The sequence below is a fragment of the Canis lupus genome, chromosome 11, assembly GCF_011100685.1.
Source record: "Canis lupus familiaris isolate Mischka breed German Shepherd chromosome 11, alternate assembly UU_Cfam_GSD_1.0, whole genome shotgun sequence".
Lineage (NCBI taxonomy): Eukaryota > Metazoa > Chordata > Mammalia > Carnivora > Canidae > Canis > Canis lupus.
In genome coordinates this window covers 8,769,556-8,790,156 of record NC_049232.1, presented here as the reverse complement: position 1 = coordinate 8,790,156, position 20,601 = coordinate 8,769,556, and the positions used below count along the sequence as shown (strand labels likewise).

Genomic DNA, 20,601 nt, shown 5'->3' with positions numbered 1-20,601 from the left:
GAGGGGGGAGGAAGAGAGAGAGAAAGTGTGTGCACACAGGAGCGAGCATGATGGGGGTGGGTAGAGTGAGAGGGAGAAGCAGACTCCCTGCCAAGCAAGGAGCCCAATGCAGGGCTCTATCCCAGTACGCTGAGATCATTACCTGAGCTGAAAGCAGACACTTAACCAAGTGAGCCACTCAGGCACCCCCTGAGTTTATCATTTTAAATCAGACAAAATTAACATTTAAACCCAGACTTAAATGTTATTTCTTTTAAAATCTGACCTCAAAGTAACCTGAGAATTATCTCACTCTCTGCCTCTCAACCTAAGGCACACTTATCACTAGACTATTCATGAAAGTGCCAGAGAGTGTGTGTGAAGCTTCAGAGAGCACGTTGTTCTGGACCTTCAAATTTAGATCCCAAATTTAGGGGGTGGGAGGATGAAGGTAAGTCATTTAAATGATGATTTAAAATATTTTATTGGAAAGAAAGAAAGATATGGAGAAGATAAAAGTCGTGTAAGTTCAAGATAAAACATTTCAAATCTATTTTTTGCTTTTGGTAAGATAATTCAGTATAAGAGATCCCCCAGGTGGTGTATGTATGTATGTGTATATGTGAATATATATATAATATATAATATATATATATTCACATAATATATATATATTCACTCTCCTCTAGCATGCACTTCAGGCAAAAAGTTTGAGAAGTACAAATATATGCCAACACAAATGAAATAAAAAACCAAATTCTCAAAGTTACATGTAAAACATTGATCTTACAAGTAAACTTCAAAGATTTTTAAAAGGAAAAGACCAAAATAGATTAAAGAAACAGTACATTTAAGATACTTCTTAATCCTCAAAGAATGAAATTAATGCTAACAAAATGTCTGACAGGTAACAATTTCCAGAATTTAGAAAGACTGACTCTCAAGGATTGGTAGGGCACAGTGGTACCTTGCACCTCCTTCATAAGTACCTATAAAAATGAAATGATTACTATTTTAGTAGAAAGTAGTGATTTGTCTTCAAATCACAGAGGAAGGATTCTCCAAGGTAGTTGGTATTCAAAGTGATTCACTGGAATATGGAAAGAAAATATTACAACTACTACTTAGATTTATTTTTCAATAAGCAGAAGTGGGGAAAAGGAAGAAAAGAGAAACAGGGTAAGAAGGGGAGAAGGAACAGAAGAGAGGAGGAGGAGGGGAAGGGAGGGGAGAGATGAAGAGGTTGAGGGGAAGGGACTCAAGGAAGGAAAAAGCAAGGGGGGGCTGGAGAAGTGGAGCCAAAAGAAGAAAATAAAATCTGTCAATGTTTAATATCTAGATCAGCAAGAGTACATGTGCTTGTAAATAAATAAATATGTACATTCTGAGGATTTGCTCAAGCATGTTTTGTTAATAGGGTTATATGATAAAACATCTGGAGAAAACTGTCCTGGGGTACTGCTCTCCCATCACCAACCATGAAGACCACGATACAGATGTGCCTATAAGACTTCAGCTAAGGCTTCAGAGACTTCTTGAGAATGGAGTATATACACACACAGTGAAATATGACTCAGTTGTATGAAGAAAACCCCATCTTGTGCCACAATATGGATGAACCTCAAGGACACTGTGCTAAGTGAAATCAGCCTGTCCCAAAAGGACAAATACTGCAGTTATGAAATGAAAAGATGCTTTTTAAACTTTTAATGAAAATATTTATCTGTCCCTCAATAAAAAGTCTATCCAAGGAATCTAACAAAGATGTATTTCCTTCTCCAGCAAAACTAGTTCTTTTTCGGTTCAGCAGCCAGTTAAAATTATTGGGCATATTCATCTGTATTTTAAATAGCTGATTGTTTTCTATTTTAAAAATGCTGAAGCCTTACCCTCCGGTCAAGAAATGTTGCTATTTTGTATATTTTACTAAAGGAAGGATAGCAATGACATGTATAATCTCTATATACTGAACACAAAACTTATTTTTATATAAGTTTCAGGGAAAAAGCAAAACATTTGGAGTTTCTGATCCATATTTAATATAAATAATCAAATGGTAAAAATATACTTTAAAATGTCTAAAACATCATTAGCAGTTTCATAGTTAAAAAAAAAAAAGGATATGCTTACCACAAATAAAATACTCATTTTATATTTAATTCCTCAATTTGGAGACATAAAAAAATCATTACTATAAATTTATCAAGATGAAGATGAAAAATTCAGGTTTTATAATTGCAAATATTATGACAAAATATAATAAAAATTATTTAAATAAAAATACTGTTTTGCTTTATAATATACAATAAAAAGCAAAGTCTGGATTTCTAACTGTTAGTAAGAAAAAAAATCATTTTTCCAAACTTGCTATTGCTTACCTGATTGTCTGCTTCAAAAATTAACCATAATAGCAAAATAATTCCTAATTCCATGAACATACCCCTACATTAGTTTTAAGTAGAAAAAATAAATCTTTCATTAATATATGATGTGGAATCCACAAAGTTAAATTTGATTTAAAAAAAATAATAAATTACTGATTAACATTTTTGTTAAGAATTCTAACGTGCCAAACTGAAATCTAATAGAAATCATCTATCATTTTCTATAATAAAGCTTAGTCATATTTAAATTTTGTCACTAAAAATATTAGTGCATTAAGTATATAAAAGACATGTAGAGAAAAATATAATTTAGTTTACAAGACCATTATTGCAAAGAAAATTAAAATCAGAATTTACAGGAAAACAAATTGGTTACTTTTAAATTCCTCTTCTAGTACTAAGTTACATCTATGATTGATTGAGCATAGTTTCTGGGTTCTCAAAGACAGATGAGCTCCACATAACCTGGATGTGGCTATATTTGGTCTGGCCCTACCAATACGTGAACCACATGTTTTAAGTACTCTGTGTTACTTGCCACCATATCTCAATTCCAAGGGATTAAATGTACAGATACAGATAATTTTCAGTCACTATGATTACTTAGGGTTCAGTAAATGGTGGAATACAGTTTATGATGGTACCTAGAGGATAATTTATGTAATGGTATTTTGTGTGTAGAAACAACTAAAATTGAGTGGTTCAACAAAGAACTTAGACTTTAGTTCTTTACACATCTGTGCTCTGTAGAAATGGTTGGAATTGAGACATAGTGACTGGTTAGTAAGAATATTTAAAAAATTTTAAAGGTATTTGGACATTCCATAGCAAGAATTTATCCCTTTTTAACAGCTCATATTAACCAGATCAAAGTTTTAAATGATTTTCTCTTAGGATACATTAAAAACAGGGCCACAGTTTTCCAATTTTTTTTTAATGCTAATCTCAGTAGAGCTATAAATCTTACTTCCTCTTAGACTTTGCAAGTTTTTCTTTAATTGAATTCAGATAAGTTAAATATTTACTCCAAGGTAAATTTCACGATAAGTTAGTCTTTTTTTGTCCATATGACAAATAAAGCACAAAAATTACTCTTTAAACATTAGAAGAGATGTTCATAAAAGTGAAAATATTTTTAAAAATTTGAAAACTAAGATTATCACATATAGGCTAATAAATCACAAAAAGAAAACAGCAAGGTAGAAAGCATTATCAAGATTCTTTTCAAGTCAAGATACAACATATATATAGTTTGAATATTAGAAAGTTCAGAAACACGGTTACAGTTGTTTAAAATGTTTACTTTTCAAGGTTGTTATGAACACTTAGAAATCCAAAACCCCTAATGGCCAGAATCATAGTATGCAAAACATAAAGCAGCCTCATTTGAAATGTTTTCCAGACATTTCAAGCCATAGTCTGATTTACCATGATTAGCACTGACATTTATTTCTACACAATTAAAAAGATGTTAAAGTCTCAGGAATACAAAACATCAAAGGAAATAATTTAAAAGAATAAAAAGCAGAGATGGTTTTCTGAAATGCTAATCATCGTTTTAAATAAAAAATATGGCTTGATTAAAGGAAATTTCTCAATTTTCTATTTTAAGTGCCAAACAAAATAAAACGGGCCCCAGGTACCCCAACCCCTTCAAAACAACACAAAGCAAGCTGAGCTGTGAAAGCCTATTTCTAAAGCTAGTATCTTGCCTGCAAGACTGGGAGGGCTACGAGAACTGATGGTTGAAAGAGCTTTGGTAAAGCCCACACATTCCATGGAGAATACCACTACCTGGTGGGGGCTAGGCATAGCAAAGTGCCTTCCTGCCAAAGAAAGAAGAGAGAATCTGTATTTGGGATAGAACAAAGATCAGTGTTACAGTATATTTCAAAACAAACGATCATTTCAACAGTAAAGATTTAAGAAGAAAATTACATGAGATAGTTCTTATCACTGGTGCATGAGTGTCTTACAGTTTGAAAACTACACCAGAAACTTTATACTGCATTTTCACCATAAAACTATTTATTCATACTTTAAGAAAATGGTCTGTAACAAAATCTTTCTGTGAATAAATTAAAATGTAATTACACTTGACAGAGTTATCATTCAGATGAATACAAAGTTTCAGGTTTAAAAACAAAGAAACACACATTAAAAAACTAACCAGGTAAAGCTTTTGAGTGTGTCTGTTCCTTGCTGGGAACATGTGCACCTCCACCAAACACAGCAGACCACATTTTCTCATTCAGAGGATGGGCCACAATCCGGAACAGTTCATTACTAGAATGTGTTGCCAGGCCATGGATGAAAAGACTCAGATACACTGCTGTGAGAATCTCACAAAGCAAGACTGTAAGCCCTGACTGGGCTTCCTCGCCAGAAGAATTCAGAAGTCGAATCAGAGAAGTTATTCCTAGAACAAACAAAACACAGCTACCACTGACAATACATTTTAAAAATAAAAAAATTAACTGATTTTTTTAACTTTTGAAAAAACTTTATTATTCCAGGATTTAAGTTTTTCTTTCTCTAGATTCAGACTAGTAGAAGTTATTACAGCTAATGCACAAATATTGAACTATTTGTTTAATTTAGAGAAACAGTGACAATCTATAACCTAATACAAATATGATAGATAAAATTTAATTGCCACAACAAATGTTTTTCTATTATGACAAAAAATTGTTACAAGTGATACAACAAAACATTTGAGTCACTTTAGTAAAATGGTCAAGGAAATACCAATGTTAAATAACTGCAAAATTTATAATGAATGGTAAACACTTAAGTGGTATCAATTCTTTTTTATTTTTTTAAGTGGTATCAATTCTAACAAGATTTAAACAGGGGTTATCATGTAGCAAAACCACACCAAACATACTTTTTCCTCATCTGGTTAAGTTCAATCAGGTTAAGAAAAATTTCATATATATTCATTTATATACATATGTATAAATTATTTATACCTGGCCATTGTGCTGGTGATGTATTGGGAGTTATTGCTTCATCTAAGCTTCCTGTTTTCAAAGAATGTCGATGCGGAAGCAGTACTGTCTGATACATCATACCAGTAAACTGATTTGTTTGAAATGAACTAAGAAAACATTTAAATAAGAATAATCTATAAGAATTACAATATAATAAAACAATAATAAAAATACAATGACCTAAAGTGAATTTCACATATAATATTTCTATGTTTTAGATCTAACTTCTAGAGTATCTTAAATTCAAATTTTCATTAGTTATACTGCTATTACTGAGCTAAGTACCGTTCGTTCTCTAAAGTCTGGCACAATTTTAAAACTAAGGATCCTCTAAGTGTAAATATGCAAATTTTCTAAATTAAAATACATGTGATAGGTTTTAAGCATATTTATTTAATGAAAGATGTAGAAAAAATACAAATGAAAAAACTAAATCACTAATGACCACAAATAGCAAGCTATTCTATCAAAGTTCAAAACAAGATTATCTGATTGAAAACAAAGTTAGCTTAGGTTCAGTTTGATATTTAATACCTAGTCAGGATAGGTTACATCAGGTATATGCACCAAGTATCAAGGATATTATGAAAAATGTGGTTTCTGTATCCATGAAATTTATAGTCTGGTGGAGGAATCAAACACAAATAATTTTATCATACTGCTTTCTTTTTTTGAGGGAGAAGATAGAGGCTATAGAAGGAGTGTGAGAGAGAGAATCCCAAGCAGATTCCATGCCCAGCACAGAACTCAACTCTGGGCTCAATCCATGATCCTGAGATTATGACCTGATCTGAGATCAACAGTCAAATGCTTAACCGACTGAGCCACCTAGTCATCCCTATCATATTGCTTTTAAAGACAAAACCTACACATACAGGGTTATGAAAGCAAAAGTGGGGAGCATTTTACACAATTTGGGAATTCAGGGTAAATTTCTCTAAGTAATGGTACTTTAAACTAAACCTAAGTAAACAAATTAATGAACAAAGTAATTTGCAGCTTCACATAAACTATGGAAAATATCTGACAGGGCAGACCGGGTGGCTCAGCGGTTTAGCGCCACCTTTGGCCCAGGGCGTGATCCTGGAGACCCGGGATTGAGTCCCACATTGGGCTCCCTGCATGGAGCCTGCTTCTCCCTCTGCCTGTATCTCTGCCTCTCCCTCTCTGTGTATGTCTCTCATGAATAAATAAATAACATCTTTAAAAAAAAAAAAAGGAAAAATATCTGATAGAAGTTTTTAAAAAATCCTATCAGAAATTTCTATATCAAATGTGAGGTAAATGAATGTAATATTTAAATATAGCACATTTATTGGTTTAGATCTGTTCTGGCTGGCAAATCTTCTAACAGTCATAACATTTTGACGCATTTGTAAATAGTTTTTCTTGCCTTACTTTCCAGTTTTGAGATGGCAGTCCGCCAACAAAAAAACCCCGTCTACTACAATCAGCCTATGGAAATGATGAAAAAGATAAACATATGTTGAGGGAAAAAAAAAAGGCCACACTCAAAAACAAGAAAGTGAACTCCTGGAGGATGAAAAAATCAAACTGAAGCCACCTGTGGAATGCAGAAGCAGAGGAGTACACTGAGACTCCCATGAGAGAATGCAAACACATAAAACAATCAGAAATCAACACCAACAGAGGCTAACATCAGCTAAGAAATAACAAACTCAGTGAATGACCTGCACCCGAGAAAGCAGACTTATTATTAGAACATGACAGAAGGTGCTTTATACTCAGGTTAAAACAATTCAGAAATACAGACAATAAGTTACAAAAATAAAAGTGGTCATTAAAATCAACCAGAGATCTTAAAAATAAAAAACTATTTCTAAAACAAACTCAGGCTAAATAAAGGACATGAAGACTGAAGAACGAGTTAGTGTCTGAAAAATGAACAAGGGTTTCTCTTGAAATGAAGCAAAAATAAAGAAAAACAATGAAATGAAAGCTAAAAGAGAAAAAGAGAAACCTGTAAGTTCCAATACCTGTCTAGTAAGAAATACAAGAGAGAAGACAAAATATTTAAAGAAATAAAGTCAAGAAACAAAGGATCATAGGGGAAAAAGAAGAGGCAAACCAAGAAACAGACTCTTATAGAGAATATACTGATGGCCACTGGAGGGAAGAGAGGGGTCGGACTGGGGAAACAGAGATGGGGATTAAAGAGGATGAGCAACAGGTGCAATCACTACCCTGTACACCTGAAACTAATATTACACTGTGTTATCTAACTGGAATTTATTTTTTTATTTTTATGATACTATTTATTTATTCATGAGAGACACAGAAAGAGAGAGGCAGAGACAGAGAGAGAAGCAGGCTCCATGCAGGGAGCCCAATGTGGGACTCAATCCCAGGACTCTGGGATCACACCCTGGGCCAAAGGCAGGCGCTAAACCGCTGAGCCACCCAGGTGAACCACTAATTGGAATTTAAATAAAACTTTTTTAAAAACAAAGAGAATTTCAAAGAACTAAAGAAAAATACCAAAGTGTCAAACAGTATATTTTAAAAGTTTAGGTAGATTATAGTGAAATCTTAGGCTCTAAAGAGAAAAATCATAAATATCACTCTTTTGTCAAATTATTCTCAATTCCATGTCAGTTACTCCTTCCATTGTGCTACCAGAGACTTTCACTACAATATATATAATTATATAATATAGTACATATTTTAGTATATAATTATAAATATAGTTATATATAACTACAATATAACTACGCTATAGTACTTACCACTTAAGTGCAATGTCATGTTATACATATATCTTATCAACTCACATTTGTTTCTAGATGGACTTTAAGAAAGGAGATCTTAGTGCATATCACAATGCCTGGCATTAGGCAGTGATCAATAAAAGTTGGCTAAATTAGTTATACTGACAAGGGTCTACTTAACATTCATTTGCCATTAAGGCATAAGTTAAAATTCAAAGATGAAAAAACAATATTCATCACTTCAAATGCTTTCTGCATTATTTAGACTGTGATAGTTTTTCTAAAGCAAGAGCACACAAATTTTGAAACCTCATCAGTTACCACAAACATTCCTAAATTTCACAAAAAGATATTTACCTGTAGTTATGACTACCACAAAGGCACTGATAAATACAAGCAGAAAGTGAGGCTGCTAAAGTATGCATTACGTATACCTGAAAAAAACAACAAAATTACTTTAAGTATAACTTAAAAAAATCAAACTTGTTTTAAAACCTACTTTAATCAGCATTGTAAAAAAAAGATGAAAAACCTATTTTGTCCTTATAAACTATTTTTTTTTCTTAACACTCATTTATGCCTATAGAGATTGCACTACATAGACAAATTAAAAACGCTAAGGCTGTTGGCAGAAATCATAAAACACACACCTGCTACCTAATTTCTATTTCAAGAACAAATGGGAACAGATGTTAGCTATTCAGTAGTGTATTAAAAGAAAGCCATGTATTAAAAGAAAACCTTCCAAGATTCAACCTTCTTCCTCAACCAAAATATGTAAAAGCTCAGTCTGATAAATTATAGTTTACCTATGGACAAGCCATTAAAGAATATGCTACCATATATTCTAGCTACTAAAGAAAACAAGCAATCTAAGGAGAGTGAAATTATTTAGAGAAAAGAGAAAGTATGAAAGACAACAACTGCAGGGAAACTTTTGTACTGAGAAAGAGAAAGCTCTAAATATGAAATGACAAGCAAGAAGAGAAGCAGGTTTGAGAAGCACAACCCAAGTCAGAAAGCAAACTAGATTAGACTATTAAAAGACTAGGTTTTGATCTAGTCATGAAGTATGACAGTCTTCTATGTAAATAAAAATGGGACTCATAGATTAAAATCGAATTGCTATTTCCCCTTCAATTATCAATAAGATGTGGGGTATGAATTAAAATCAAGAATATAAAAATAAATAAAATAAAATAAATAAAGAATATCATTATAAAAAGAAGACAGTAAGACCACATATAGAAAACTGCAAAAATGATCAGAATTTCTTCCAGCTTCTCCAATCAAAAAGTGGAGTCTATTTCTCCACTTACTAAATCTGGGCTGCCCTTGTGACTTGCTTTGACCAAGAGGACAAAATGATATGGAACTTCTGAACTTAAAAGGCCTTACAAATTCTACTCTGGCTGTTCTTTAAATCCTTGCAACCACAAAGGGAAATAACCTAGGGGTGATGGTTAATTTTATGTATCTACTTAACTGGACCATGGGGCACCCAGCATTTGGCCAAACATTCTGAGTGTACCTGTAAGGCTGATGTGGGATGCAATTAACATTGGTAGAAGTGGTAGACTGAATAAAGAAGACTGCCCTCCTTAATGTGGGTGGGCCTCATCCAACCAGGGGAAGACCAAAATAGAACATAAAGCTGAAAAAAGAGAACTCCTGCCTGGCTACACTGAGCTAAAGCATTAGTGTCTTCCTGCCTTTGGACTAGAACAGAAACACAGGCTTTGGGGCTCAAGCCTGCTGGCTTTCAGACTAGAAGTTACACTCCATGGGCTCTCCTAGTTCTCAGGCCCCTGGACCCAGACTGGGACTACACAATAGGTCCTAAGTTTCCAGGTTGAGGACTGCTGATCTTGGGACTTCTCAGCCTCCATAATTCTCGGAGCTAATTGCTTGTAACAAAGCTCTGTACACCCACATACACACATCCTATTGGTTCTGTTTTTCTAGAGAACCTTGGTTTGCTTGGTAGTCAACGGTAAGACACATTATGACCCCAGATTCTCCTGGAAATGGTCTGCCAACCACCAAAAATGTAAACACAACCATGCAAATCAGAATCCAGCCAGCCTACCAGCTGATTAAAGACAAATGAAAATATCCAGAGGTCAGTCCAGCTGGCCGGAATTAAAGAAATAAGAAGCCAATCCACTGAATCATGAGCAAAATAAGGGATGGCCATTATAAGATACTAATGTTTAGGAGTTAATAAGCAGCAGAAGCTAACTGATATGCCAAGTGAATGCTTATTACTAAAATTAAATATGAGATACAATCTGGCTAAAATGAGCACAAGCTAAAGAAAATTAAATTCCTTATTGTATAACATACCATGTGGACATTTATACTACAGAGTAATACAGGAAAGTACTAATTATTATTATATCAAAATACTCCATCTCTATTTCTAAAAAGCAACCAGCTTTTTGCCTAAGGGTAATGCTAAAAGAATTGCACATGTATCTGTACAAACACTTATTACTCTTATCTTAATAAAGTGCCTAAATAAGACTAAATAACTAGCATTGTGATTAAAACCTCAAGTACCCTAATGGGATAAGAACAAAGTGAGGTAAGCCTGGCCCTCAACCACAAATTTTCTTTGGTTAAAAAATATAAAGATGGTAATGTAACAATCCCCATGTGTAGTCTAATGTTTAAAACTTTCTAAAAAGTGCTTCTTTACATTTTTCTTTCAGTTTTATCATAATAAATAGGTAAGTTTTAAAGAATGAACCAAGTGTACTTACTTTACTGCTCTGGATGTCAGGATGGGGCGGTGAATCAAAGTTTATAATGGCATGTAGAATATCATGTGTTAGGTTACTGAGGTGCAGTAATGGGTTGGCAACTACTGTCTTGGCACTGGCTGTACAAGCAAAGAGGAGGGGTACCGAGGTTTGCTCTGACAAAGGGCTGGGAAATATTGGTTCTGATGTTTCCTTAAAGACAAAGGGGATAAAGGGTTAACTGACTATTTATAGTTATAATCCATTGCTTAACTAATTCAGGGGCCTGGGGGAAAAACTTCAAAACAATGATAAATTAAAAGTGTAACAGAAACTCTAAGAGTTAGACAGGACCTGAGGAGGTCAACATTCCACTAAATATATTGAAAAGTGAGGGACAATACCCTCTTATCCTAAAGAGAAGTTCATCACCTCACACGTACTCACACAAGAATGCAGAGTATGAATTCACCATATCACAGGGCCTGATATCAAATGATCCTGAAACCATTATGTACACACAATTCTACAAACTCCTAATATAAAGCACCACACAAAAAGAGTATTCCATAAAGCAACCATAATGAAGAAAGCCAACAACTTTAAGGCCACGTTATCAGAGAAGTCTTCTCTACCTAATTTTAAATGTTAAAATTTTTAAATTTTATAATTTTAATTTTTATATTTAAAGACAAAAAGAACACTACCGAAACCCATTTCTCCTATGTATACTATTTCAACTGGCCATTGTCTAAGCAACATACCTGCTGAGATTCTTGTAAAAGCAAAATCAATTCCATTCTTACAGAGGCAAGACCGCCACCATGGGACCCATGAAGTATGCAGTAACTCAGGAACATCCTCAAGAGTGATTGATATTTCAAAAGCCACTGTCTTTTTTCCTGAAAATTTTCTCTCAGTTGTTTCATTTTTGTTTGCTGAAGCAAATCTTCAGCATCTCCATTTAATCCAAATTCATCTCCATTTTCACCAAATACAGCCTGTAAGTCTTCACCATCTGAACAATAGTCACATGTCCTCTGAAGAGCTATCACCTCTTTTTCAAGCCAGTGGTAGAGTTGGTAACGCAATTTTCCACCATCTATTTCATAACCAGTAGATAATGTACGAAGTTCTACTGTGAGAATCTTTAAACATGCTCTGAATTTTAATTGAACTGCAATTATATCTTCTGATGGACTTAAAATGTCATTTTCATCTAGTGTGCTGAGAGAGTCTGTGTAATTAGAACTCATTTCATCTATTTTTTTCTCTGTTTTTCTCTGTAAAGGTTTTAGTTCTTTCATTGAAAGTGGGAGATCCTCATTTTCTTCATCATTATCACTGTCCCATTTTAATTCTAAAGAGTCATCCTGAAATACAACACTTGGTTGGCTCCAGTCAAAAGAAAGAGTGGAATTTGACTGCTTCTCTGAGGAACCTTCCGAAGAAGAGCCAAAACCATTCATTAGTGATTGTGACCAATCAATAGTAGAAGACTTATCTTCCTTTGCATCCAATTTTAATGGAGAAGAAGGAGAATAGTCTTTACTAGTATCCAGAAAACTAGATGTTCTGCAAAAAGGTTTTGTTTTCTTGATGACTTTTGGCATCTTCGATAATACTTCCAAAGCCAACATAGGGCAGCCAGCTTTCAAATGAGCACTGGCAGTAGTAAAAAATAATCTTCTTTCACTTAAATTAATTGTTCCTGCCAGTCCACTTTTTCCTGTTAAACCCATGTGTGTGGATAGTACATCAGATGATCCAAAATGACGTCTTAGCAAAAGAGGATGTGTTCTTAGGTAATTGTAGAAATTAAAAACTGCAGGATTACAGGCTGACATCATGACTTGATCTGAAAGAAAATTCACTCTATGAGCTAAGAAAAGTTTAAGAGTTGTATTGCAGTCCTTTTCCTCAACTATGGCATCTTTATCTACCTAGTCTTTTGACAACATCTTACTAAAAGACCACACTAATACATAGCGCAGAATAGACAAGAACACATTTGTAATGGAAGTGTTTTAACACAAAAGGAAAACAAAGGTTATACTGATTTCACACTTCTTCAAGTAACAACAGAATATCCAATTTTACACTCATAGTTCTTATTCTCCTACTTCCCTCAACATTCCTTCCGAGTTTGCTTTGTTCAATCTTCGTCATCTCTACTAGAGTTCAGGGCTTGACCTCTTTTCCATTTATACTCCATGTAGAACTCATACAGTCCCATGGCTTCAAACAGCATCAAGGCACTGATACTTTACACATCTATTTCAGGCCCAAGTTTACCCTGTAAATCTAGACTGCTATATCCACAGGCCTACATTACATTTCCATTTCCATGCACACACTCTTGCCTCAAAGCCTTTTTATTTAGTGAGCCTTTGGCCTAAACTACTCTTGACCCAATTAGCTACACTGACCTACCTCCTGACAGGTCTCTGCTCAGATGCCATGTTATCAGAGAAGTCTTCTCTACCTAAAACACTCCCTCATACCTGCTCCTGGTCTTGCCCCTATCATTTATCTCCAGCTAAAAACTTCGAGGAATTATCCTTGACTCTTAGTTCCATCACCTTCTATATCCAATCCTATCTAGACTACCTGAAAATTATATTCCAAATCCAACCACTTTTCTCTGTGTCCACTCCTATCATCCTGGCCCAAGCCACTACTGCCTTTTGAAATTTTCTTTTAGAATACAGATTTAATTGGCTCTAAAAGTATGTGATCTTATATTAATCCCAAATCAAAATACATTTTTGACATGAATATGTGTAGGTATAAAAAAAGTGATAAGGAAGGTCTTTTCTTTCCCCCTGCATTACAGAGGCCAGTTTGGCAATCTTCAGCTCAGGTGGTCTGGACACCAGAAAAACCAAACGTGGCTTTCTCACAAGTCTTTCACAGTAAGACACATGACACACTTTCCAATTAAATGATGCTATGTAAAAAGCTATGAACTAAAATCTTTTCCAGTTAGTACTCCAAATGATATGGCATCTATGATACCAGCTATCAGAAACAATTCAATTGTACTATGGAAAAATATTTGAAAAGCATATATCATCATTTTTATATAATTTATAGAAAGACTTCCATTTTATACTAACCTCCAGAAATGCTTTAGCAAATGGGATTTCTAAAACAAAAAGGCAGGAGTAGATCTCAAAAATATAAATTATAAAGTATTATCCACCACACTCATCTCATAAAAAATTGATCAAATCCTTAAATCAACTTTCTTTACACTGAATATTTTTAGTATAAAAATTATAAAACTACTTAAACAATACACAAGCTTCCACCTAAGAAAACTACCTTTACATCATTATTTTCTCCAAAATTTAAACTCAAATGTTTATAATATTTATGTTCAATGGATTTTATAAAAACAGAAAATCCAAAGTACTTGGTTTTCAAAAGATTTTTCTGAAAAAAGGAATTCCTTCCACCTAAAAGCAAAAACAAAAAAACCCCACATACTTAACTCTGTGTTCCCACCTAAACCTTAAAGTCTTAGTCCATGTTTCCAACTTGCATCCAACAAGTGTGTTCTGTACCCAACAAATACTAATTTAATTATTTATTCTAACATCTTAGAAATGCAGCTTACCATCATCCTCTCTGACAGGTTGCTTTATTAATGTTTCCAGAGCACCGCTATAATCTTCCAAAATCCAATACGCCATACTCCGAAGAAAAGGATCATAATGCATATTTACATTCAGTGAATTGAGTTCACTGACAGGAGAATCAATTCCCAAAACTTTTTTACGTAAAATAGATTTATATGTTGCAGATGTATCAAATTCAGACTCATAAAGTCTTGCTATTACAAGAGCCAACTGAATGTCATTCAGTTTCTCAAGACATACCTTCAAAAAAAGAACTACTGGTCATAAATAAGCAGGAGTATCTTTCATTTTAAGATAAACTCAACTGACTACTAATTAGAATGAGTAAAAAGCACTGTTAATATCTGATCTAAGTTAATAAATAACAAAAAAACATATACTGCTTACTTTAGCAAATCTACTTGACATTTAATAACTGCAAATCTGCTTGCTAGTACTACTTACTTGCAAAAAGAATTAGTATATAACTATTAAATAATTCTCAAGAGATTCAACTCAAGTGACCCTTCCCTCCTTCCTTCCATCTTTCTTTCCTTCCTTCCTTTTCTTTCTCGCTCTAGAGAGAGAGAGAGAGACAGTGGGGAGAGGGGGAGAGGAAGAGGGGAAGAAAATCCTAAGTAGGCTCCACAGTGTGGAACCCAACTCGGTTTTCCACCTTACAACACTGAGATCATGACCTAAGCTGAAATCAAGAGTGGGACACCTAACCGACCAAGCTACTCAAGCATCCTGACATTTTGTCTGTTGATCTTTCTTCTCCATCTACCTCAGCAGACTGTATGATTTCCTAATTAAAAAGCTCCTTTGATCACTTGTTCGAAACCCTGAACAAAAGGGCAATTTCAGAGGTAGGCTGTGTGGCTCAGTTACTGAAGTGTCTGCCTTCAGTTCAGCCATGATCCCAGGATCCTGGGACTGAGCTCTGCATCAGGCTCTCTGCTCGGCGAGGAGTCTGCTTCTCCTTGTCCCTCTGTCCCTCCCTCCACTCATGCTCTCTCTAATTTTTTTAAAAGGGTAATTTGAGATACATTATACCTTAAATGCTTTAATTTTTTTAAGGCTTACTGAAAAATAATCAGTAAAAAATATGCTAAGGTTCATCACCTAAGACAGAGCCAAATATAGATTCATGTAAGTTTAAAATGACAGGACAAACTTTTTTTTGACCTGCTCATAAATAATATTCTTAAAAGTTAGATCAACTATCTCTACCAACCAATACAACACGGTTAATCTTCATTCCTTGTAAATATCATTCGAGCTAAATGACAAGATTTTAAAAGTCACTGTTAAATATTGCTAAGTATTTATTTAGGCTTACATAATTTCCACTATTCTTAAATTGAAATTAAAAAATAAAAATTAAGCCTATAGAAAGAACTTAAAAGGATGACAATGCTTTTTAAAAAAAGTTTCATGATTACCTCAATTGCATCTCTAAGGCAACCAGCTAAAAGAAAAAATGCTGCAGAATGTTCAAATCTTTGTTTGCCTAACAAAGAAAAAGCATTCTTTAAAGCTGCTTTACGCCATCTCTCATCCTCAAAATTGTGTCCAAAAAACTGTGTCATCCTGGGGTCTTTTTGGGATCTATAAAGAAAAAAAAATGAAAAATCTGAAACAATGTTTCTATAGTCAGAACCAATTTTAACCAAAGTTAGCCATTTAAAAGTTAGGACTCAAAAGAAACACTTGCCAGTGTATAAATTACTATACAACTGCTTCTTTTCTGAGCAAAAAGAGCACAGTAAACATCTGCTTCTTCACATAAATCTCAGAGATTATTGAGAAAAAACTTCTTTCAAACTATAAAGAAGACTGCTTTAGCAGTACTTTGAGAAATTATGCTTAAATCCATAGAAAATATATACTTTATATTAACTTATATATATAAAATACATACTTCATCATTTAAACTTCATCAATCACCCTCATCCCTGCTGCCATCTGAGGAGGACTGGTAACTGAAACCTAAGGAATCTATCTTGATTCAAAAAAAATCTTAAAATCTCTAGTCTCTTAGGAAACCGACCAGTGCCCATGATTTTCCCCCAAAGGTTGCCATACATACGGATTCTCCTAAGAAAACTGGGACTGAATGCAAAACAAATGGTAAACTATTCTTGGTGATCATGTTTATCAAGTCTTGCTGAAAACTTGTGAAAGAGAGAAATTCCTAGTGACCCTAGCTCAAGAATGGGGTTAGGTCAGGGACCGCAGCAGGAGGGTACTTTGGAGGGATGACCCAATCCAAAAACTCCTAGTAGGGGAGAGGGTGGATCCCTGTTCAAGATTCCACCAATTCATCTTCTTCCCCACCCCAGATGCAAGGTTTTGATTTAGTTCTTTGTTCTATAGAGGCATCATGGGAAGTTTCTAAAATAAACAACAACAACAACAGTTTCTTCTGGACTGATAAACCTGAAAACCAAACTAAACTGACCTCATCAAGATTCTTTTTGCTCTGGAAAACACCTGTGCTTCTTTCTTATGAATCTCTATTTTAATGAAAAAATAACTAAGAATCTACATGAATCACACTTAATAAGAAAAACAAATCTTTACTTTTATTTCATACATTGTCTTTTCATTTAAAGTTTTCCATTTTGAAGCGCAGTCTTTTCACCTACCTATATAATCCCCAAATCACAGCTTTCTTTCTCATTGCAAGGTAAAAAATGGCAGCATCTAAAGGATCATTCTTTCTATAAAACGCTGCTTTGGCTACCTATAATTAGAAAATAATGGTCAAAATTCCACAGAAACAATTTTTAAATGAACAAAATAATTTCTCTCACATTCAAGACTGGCACACATTATTTAACTGTTCAATATATTTAGAAAATATGTCCCCTAATGCATGGATGTATACACACACACACACACACACACACACACACAAATATTATACACATATACACAAATACATTTGTTTTTTTATAATTTCAAAAGTAATTCTTGGGGGCCTCCAAAGACACAGGTAAGTGGGAATATAGGACGACACTTTTCATTACAAACTCTTCAGTACTATTTTATTTTTCCAAAGATGTATACACATTATTTTGTAAAAATCAGACATATACTACTAAATACATGTATCAACTAGTAATTTAAGAATTGGAATATAAACATTAAAAACCGTATTACTGCGGTATTTTGAAATATAATGGCTATTTAAAAGCATTTTATAGCTTCAATCTTTAAAAGAGAGAAAAAAAAAACACCCAAAATATACTAGTTATTTTTTAATACCAAAATAAAACACAGCTTACCTTTTCTATGCACTTGCGTAAGGTACGGGTATTTCGGACCCACCACCCCACACCCATGGCTCTCAGTTCAGACCAAGTAGGATCCTCTTTCTGCATGGCTGGCAACATGTTCAGCAGCTCTTCTTCTGCTACTGAGTGAAATGCCCAAGCAAAATGACTAGTAGACAGGCCTGAGGAAAAGTAAAAAATAATGTTTATAAGAAATATAAATATGTTTATATAATGATTATCAGAAATGTGTGTTCCATGATTGCCAGAAAAATGTCTAAACTTTTTATGAGACTCACAGAGTTACAAGTAAGTAATTAAAGTTGAAGGGAATATGGGTTTTTATTTTCTTGCTTCTTCTAACAACTTTGTCACTTTATTATTTTCCACAAAAAGCATGTATTTTCCAGAATTAAAATATATTTTCTAAAAGATAAGAAAAAATGCTATATGGCAAATGCTGTTGAGATTTTTTTTGTTCTGTAGCTACTACCTACAATCTTTCTTTAGAACATGAGAAACACATAAAGTATTATTCTATGCTGAAATGATTGTTCTTCGTAGCTGATTCTCACTGTCCTTTGGCTAACATTTGTTTTTGTGGATTTAACTCCATGGAATTCAAAGAGCATCAAGCAGACACAGAACAGTGTGCTAAACAGAACTTAAGATGTAGACTCTAGAATCAGAATGTATACAAGAAGTCCAGCCCCAATCCTAAGTACAAGACAGTGGACAAGTTTATTTAGTCTCTTGATTCCTCAATTTCCTCATTCATAAAACGTGAATAATCATGGTACTACCTTATTACATTGTTGGGAGGATTACAATACTATAGCTAAAGCATTTAGAATAGTATTATACCTGGCACATAATAACTATTATGTCAGATACTTTTCAAATTATTTAAACAGCAACATTTAAAGAGAACAGCAATTCTCTCAACCTACTAGCCCATACACGTGGTATTTCTTGTTGAGCTTCTATTTTGTCTCTTCACAGTACTACTTCTAGGTCAAGTATTAACTATAAAATGTGGCTTTGACATATATCGACTCAAAATTTAAACCTAGTATCAAATGCCAAGGAATCTGAAATGCCCACTACCCAAGTCTTTTGAAAGAAAGAAACCCCCCAAAAATTATTTACTTATTTATTCATGAGAGACACACAGAGAGAGGCAGAGATACAGTCAGAGACAAAGGTAGAGGGAGAAGCAGGCTCCCTCAGGGGAGCCTGGTGCAGGAATCAATCCCAGGACCCTGGGATCACAACCTGAGCCGAAGGCAGACGTTCAACCACTGGGCCACCCAGATGCCCCAAAAGAAACAAAAATTTAAAAAAAGGAAAACCCCTATGCAATGAACAGACTGCTATTCTAAACTATTTTTAGATTCCTATTATCTCTCAACTGAGGTCAATAATGTTTCATATATAAACACCTTAACTTGAAATTTTAAGCTTTACTTTTCCAAAGCTAAATACAAAGTGAGGGGAAGGAGGAAGTAGAAACAGAAAGAAAGGAAAAGCAAGAGCAAGAGGCAGATATCAATGAGCAGAGGCTAACCTATGGAATCCCCCCAATAACAATGTTTAAAACTACAGATCCAATAACGCTGGATCGCAGTTCTACCTCTGAACTTCCTGGGCACATAGCCAAGAAATACCATTAAACTTCAGTACAGTATTTCTGTTCCTCTGAGTCCTGACTAACTACATAAGAGTTTCTGAAAGGGTACTAAACTAGAATATGAAATACACATTAATGTTAACAGTTGTTTGGGGGTAATTTGCACTTTCGATGTTCTATACTCTGAACATAAGACAACTAAAAATTGAATATATATTATTTCTGTAATAAAAATGTTACTCAAATTTTGGTTAAACACAACTTCAATAATTGTCAAACAGGAGAACGAAAATCTAAAGAAGTTAGAGAAGGAGATCCCTGGGTGGCGCAGCGGTTTAGCGCCTGCCTTTGGCCCAGGGCGCGATCCTGGAGACACGGATCGAGTCCCACATCGGGCTCCCGGTGCATGGAGCCTGCTTCTCCCTCTGCCTGTGTCTCTGCCTCTCTCTCTCTCTCTCTCTGATGACTATCATAAATAAGTAAATAAATTTTAAAAAAATAAAAAATAAATAAAGAAGTTAGAGAATAAAACAGTATTTATTGGCCTTTAATGTATGATGCATTTGAAAATGTAACACAGAATATCCAACTGACCAATATCCATTTCTTCATTAATTCTATCTACCAAAAATGTTCCAGTATTTTAAGCAAAGAAAATTAAGTAGAAATAAATAGTTTTACAAGTAAGTGAAGAAAACTTAGTCTGTGTCAAATTTGTCATCGTTATCATATCTGGGCAAAAACAAATGTCCTCAAGCCTCTCTACTTTCACTCCCATTCCCTTTAGTAGATTACTACTAAAATCACCTTGGTGGAGAAGCTGAGCTCGATAAGCTGGAAGGGAGGTTGTAAGGAAAGTATGAAGTCGAACAGCCAAAAGAAATTTTAACCCACATTCATCAAGAGTTTCTCCACCTACAAAAACCAACAACATAAAATATTTACTTATTTGTATTTGTAAGGAAATCATTTCATTAGTAAAATTCAAGTAAATGTTAATAATTCTGGCAAGAATCAAATGTCACAGCACCAACTACTGGACAAAACATTTTGAAATAGACAAAAGCCATCAGTCTAAATATTATCTAATATTTCTTTCTTCTTCGTGACCATACACTACAGACAAAAGTAGTATATCTAAGTATTCTGAAAAATATTAAAGAGAATTAAGTGGCTTAGGATTAGTGATATTTTTTATAACCCAATATCCTTGGATTTTATCTTACTTAAAATATGAC

The 20,601-nt window shown here is 34.2% G+C and overlaps 1 protein-coding gene across 8 annotated transcripts in view; it reads right to left on the bottom strand.

The window, feature by feature from the left end:
* Positions 1–20,601, bottom strand: part of DMXL1 (Dmx like 1) — a 128,732-nt gene that overhangs the window by 45,785 nt on the left and 62,346 nt on the right. For 5 of the 8 annotated variants that reach the window (XM_038551873.1, XM_038551868.1, XM_038551869.1 and 2 more), the window contains 11 exons: positions 20,171–20,278; positions 17,746–17,915; positions 17,104–17,201; positions 15,898–16,063; positions 14,452–14,713; positions 11,594–12,687; positions 10,851–11,042; positions 8,443–8,519; positions 5,336–5,463; positions 4,534–4,782; positions 4,076–4,189 (listed from right to left, as the gene is read on the bottom strand). In XM_038551873.1, the coding sequence (XP_038407801.1) occupies positions 4,076–4,189; positions 4,534–4,782; positions 5,336–5,463; positions 8,443–8,519; positions 10,851–11,042; positions 11,594–12,687; positions 14,452–14,713; positions 15,898–16,063; positions 17,104–17,201; positions 17,746–17,915; positions 20,171–20,278 (2,658 nt within the window). The remainder of the gene's footprint in view (positions 1–4,075; positions 4,190–4,533; positions 4,783–5,335; positions 5,464–8,442; positions 8,520–10,850; positions 11,043–11,593; positions 12,688–14,451; positions 14,714–15,897; positions 16,064–17,103; positions 17,202–17,745; positions 17,916–20,170; positions 20,279–20,601) is intronic. The other 3 variants (XM_038551871.1, XM_038551872.1, XM_038551874.1) reach the window with 1 other exon arrangement.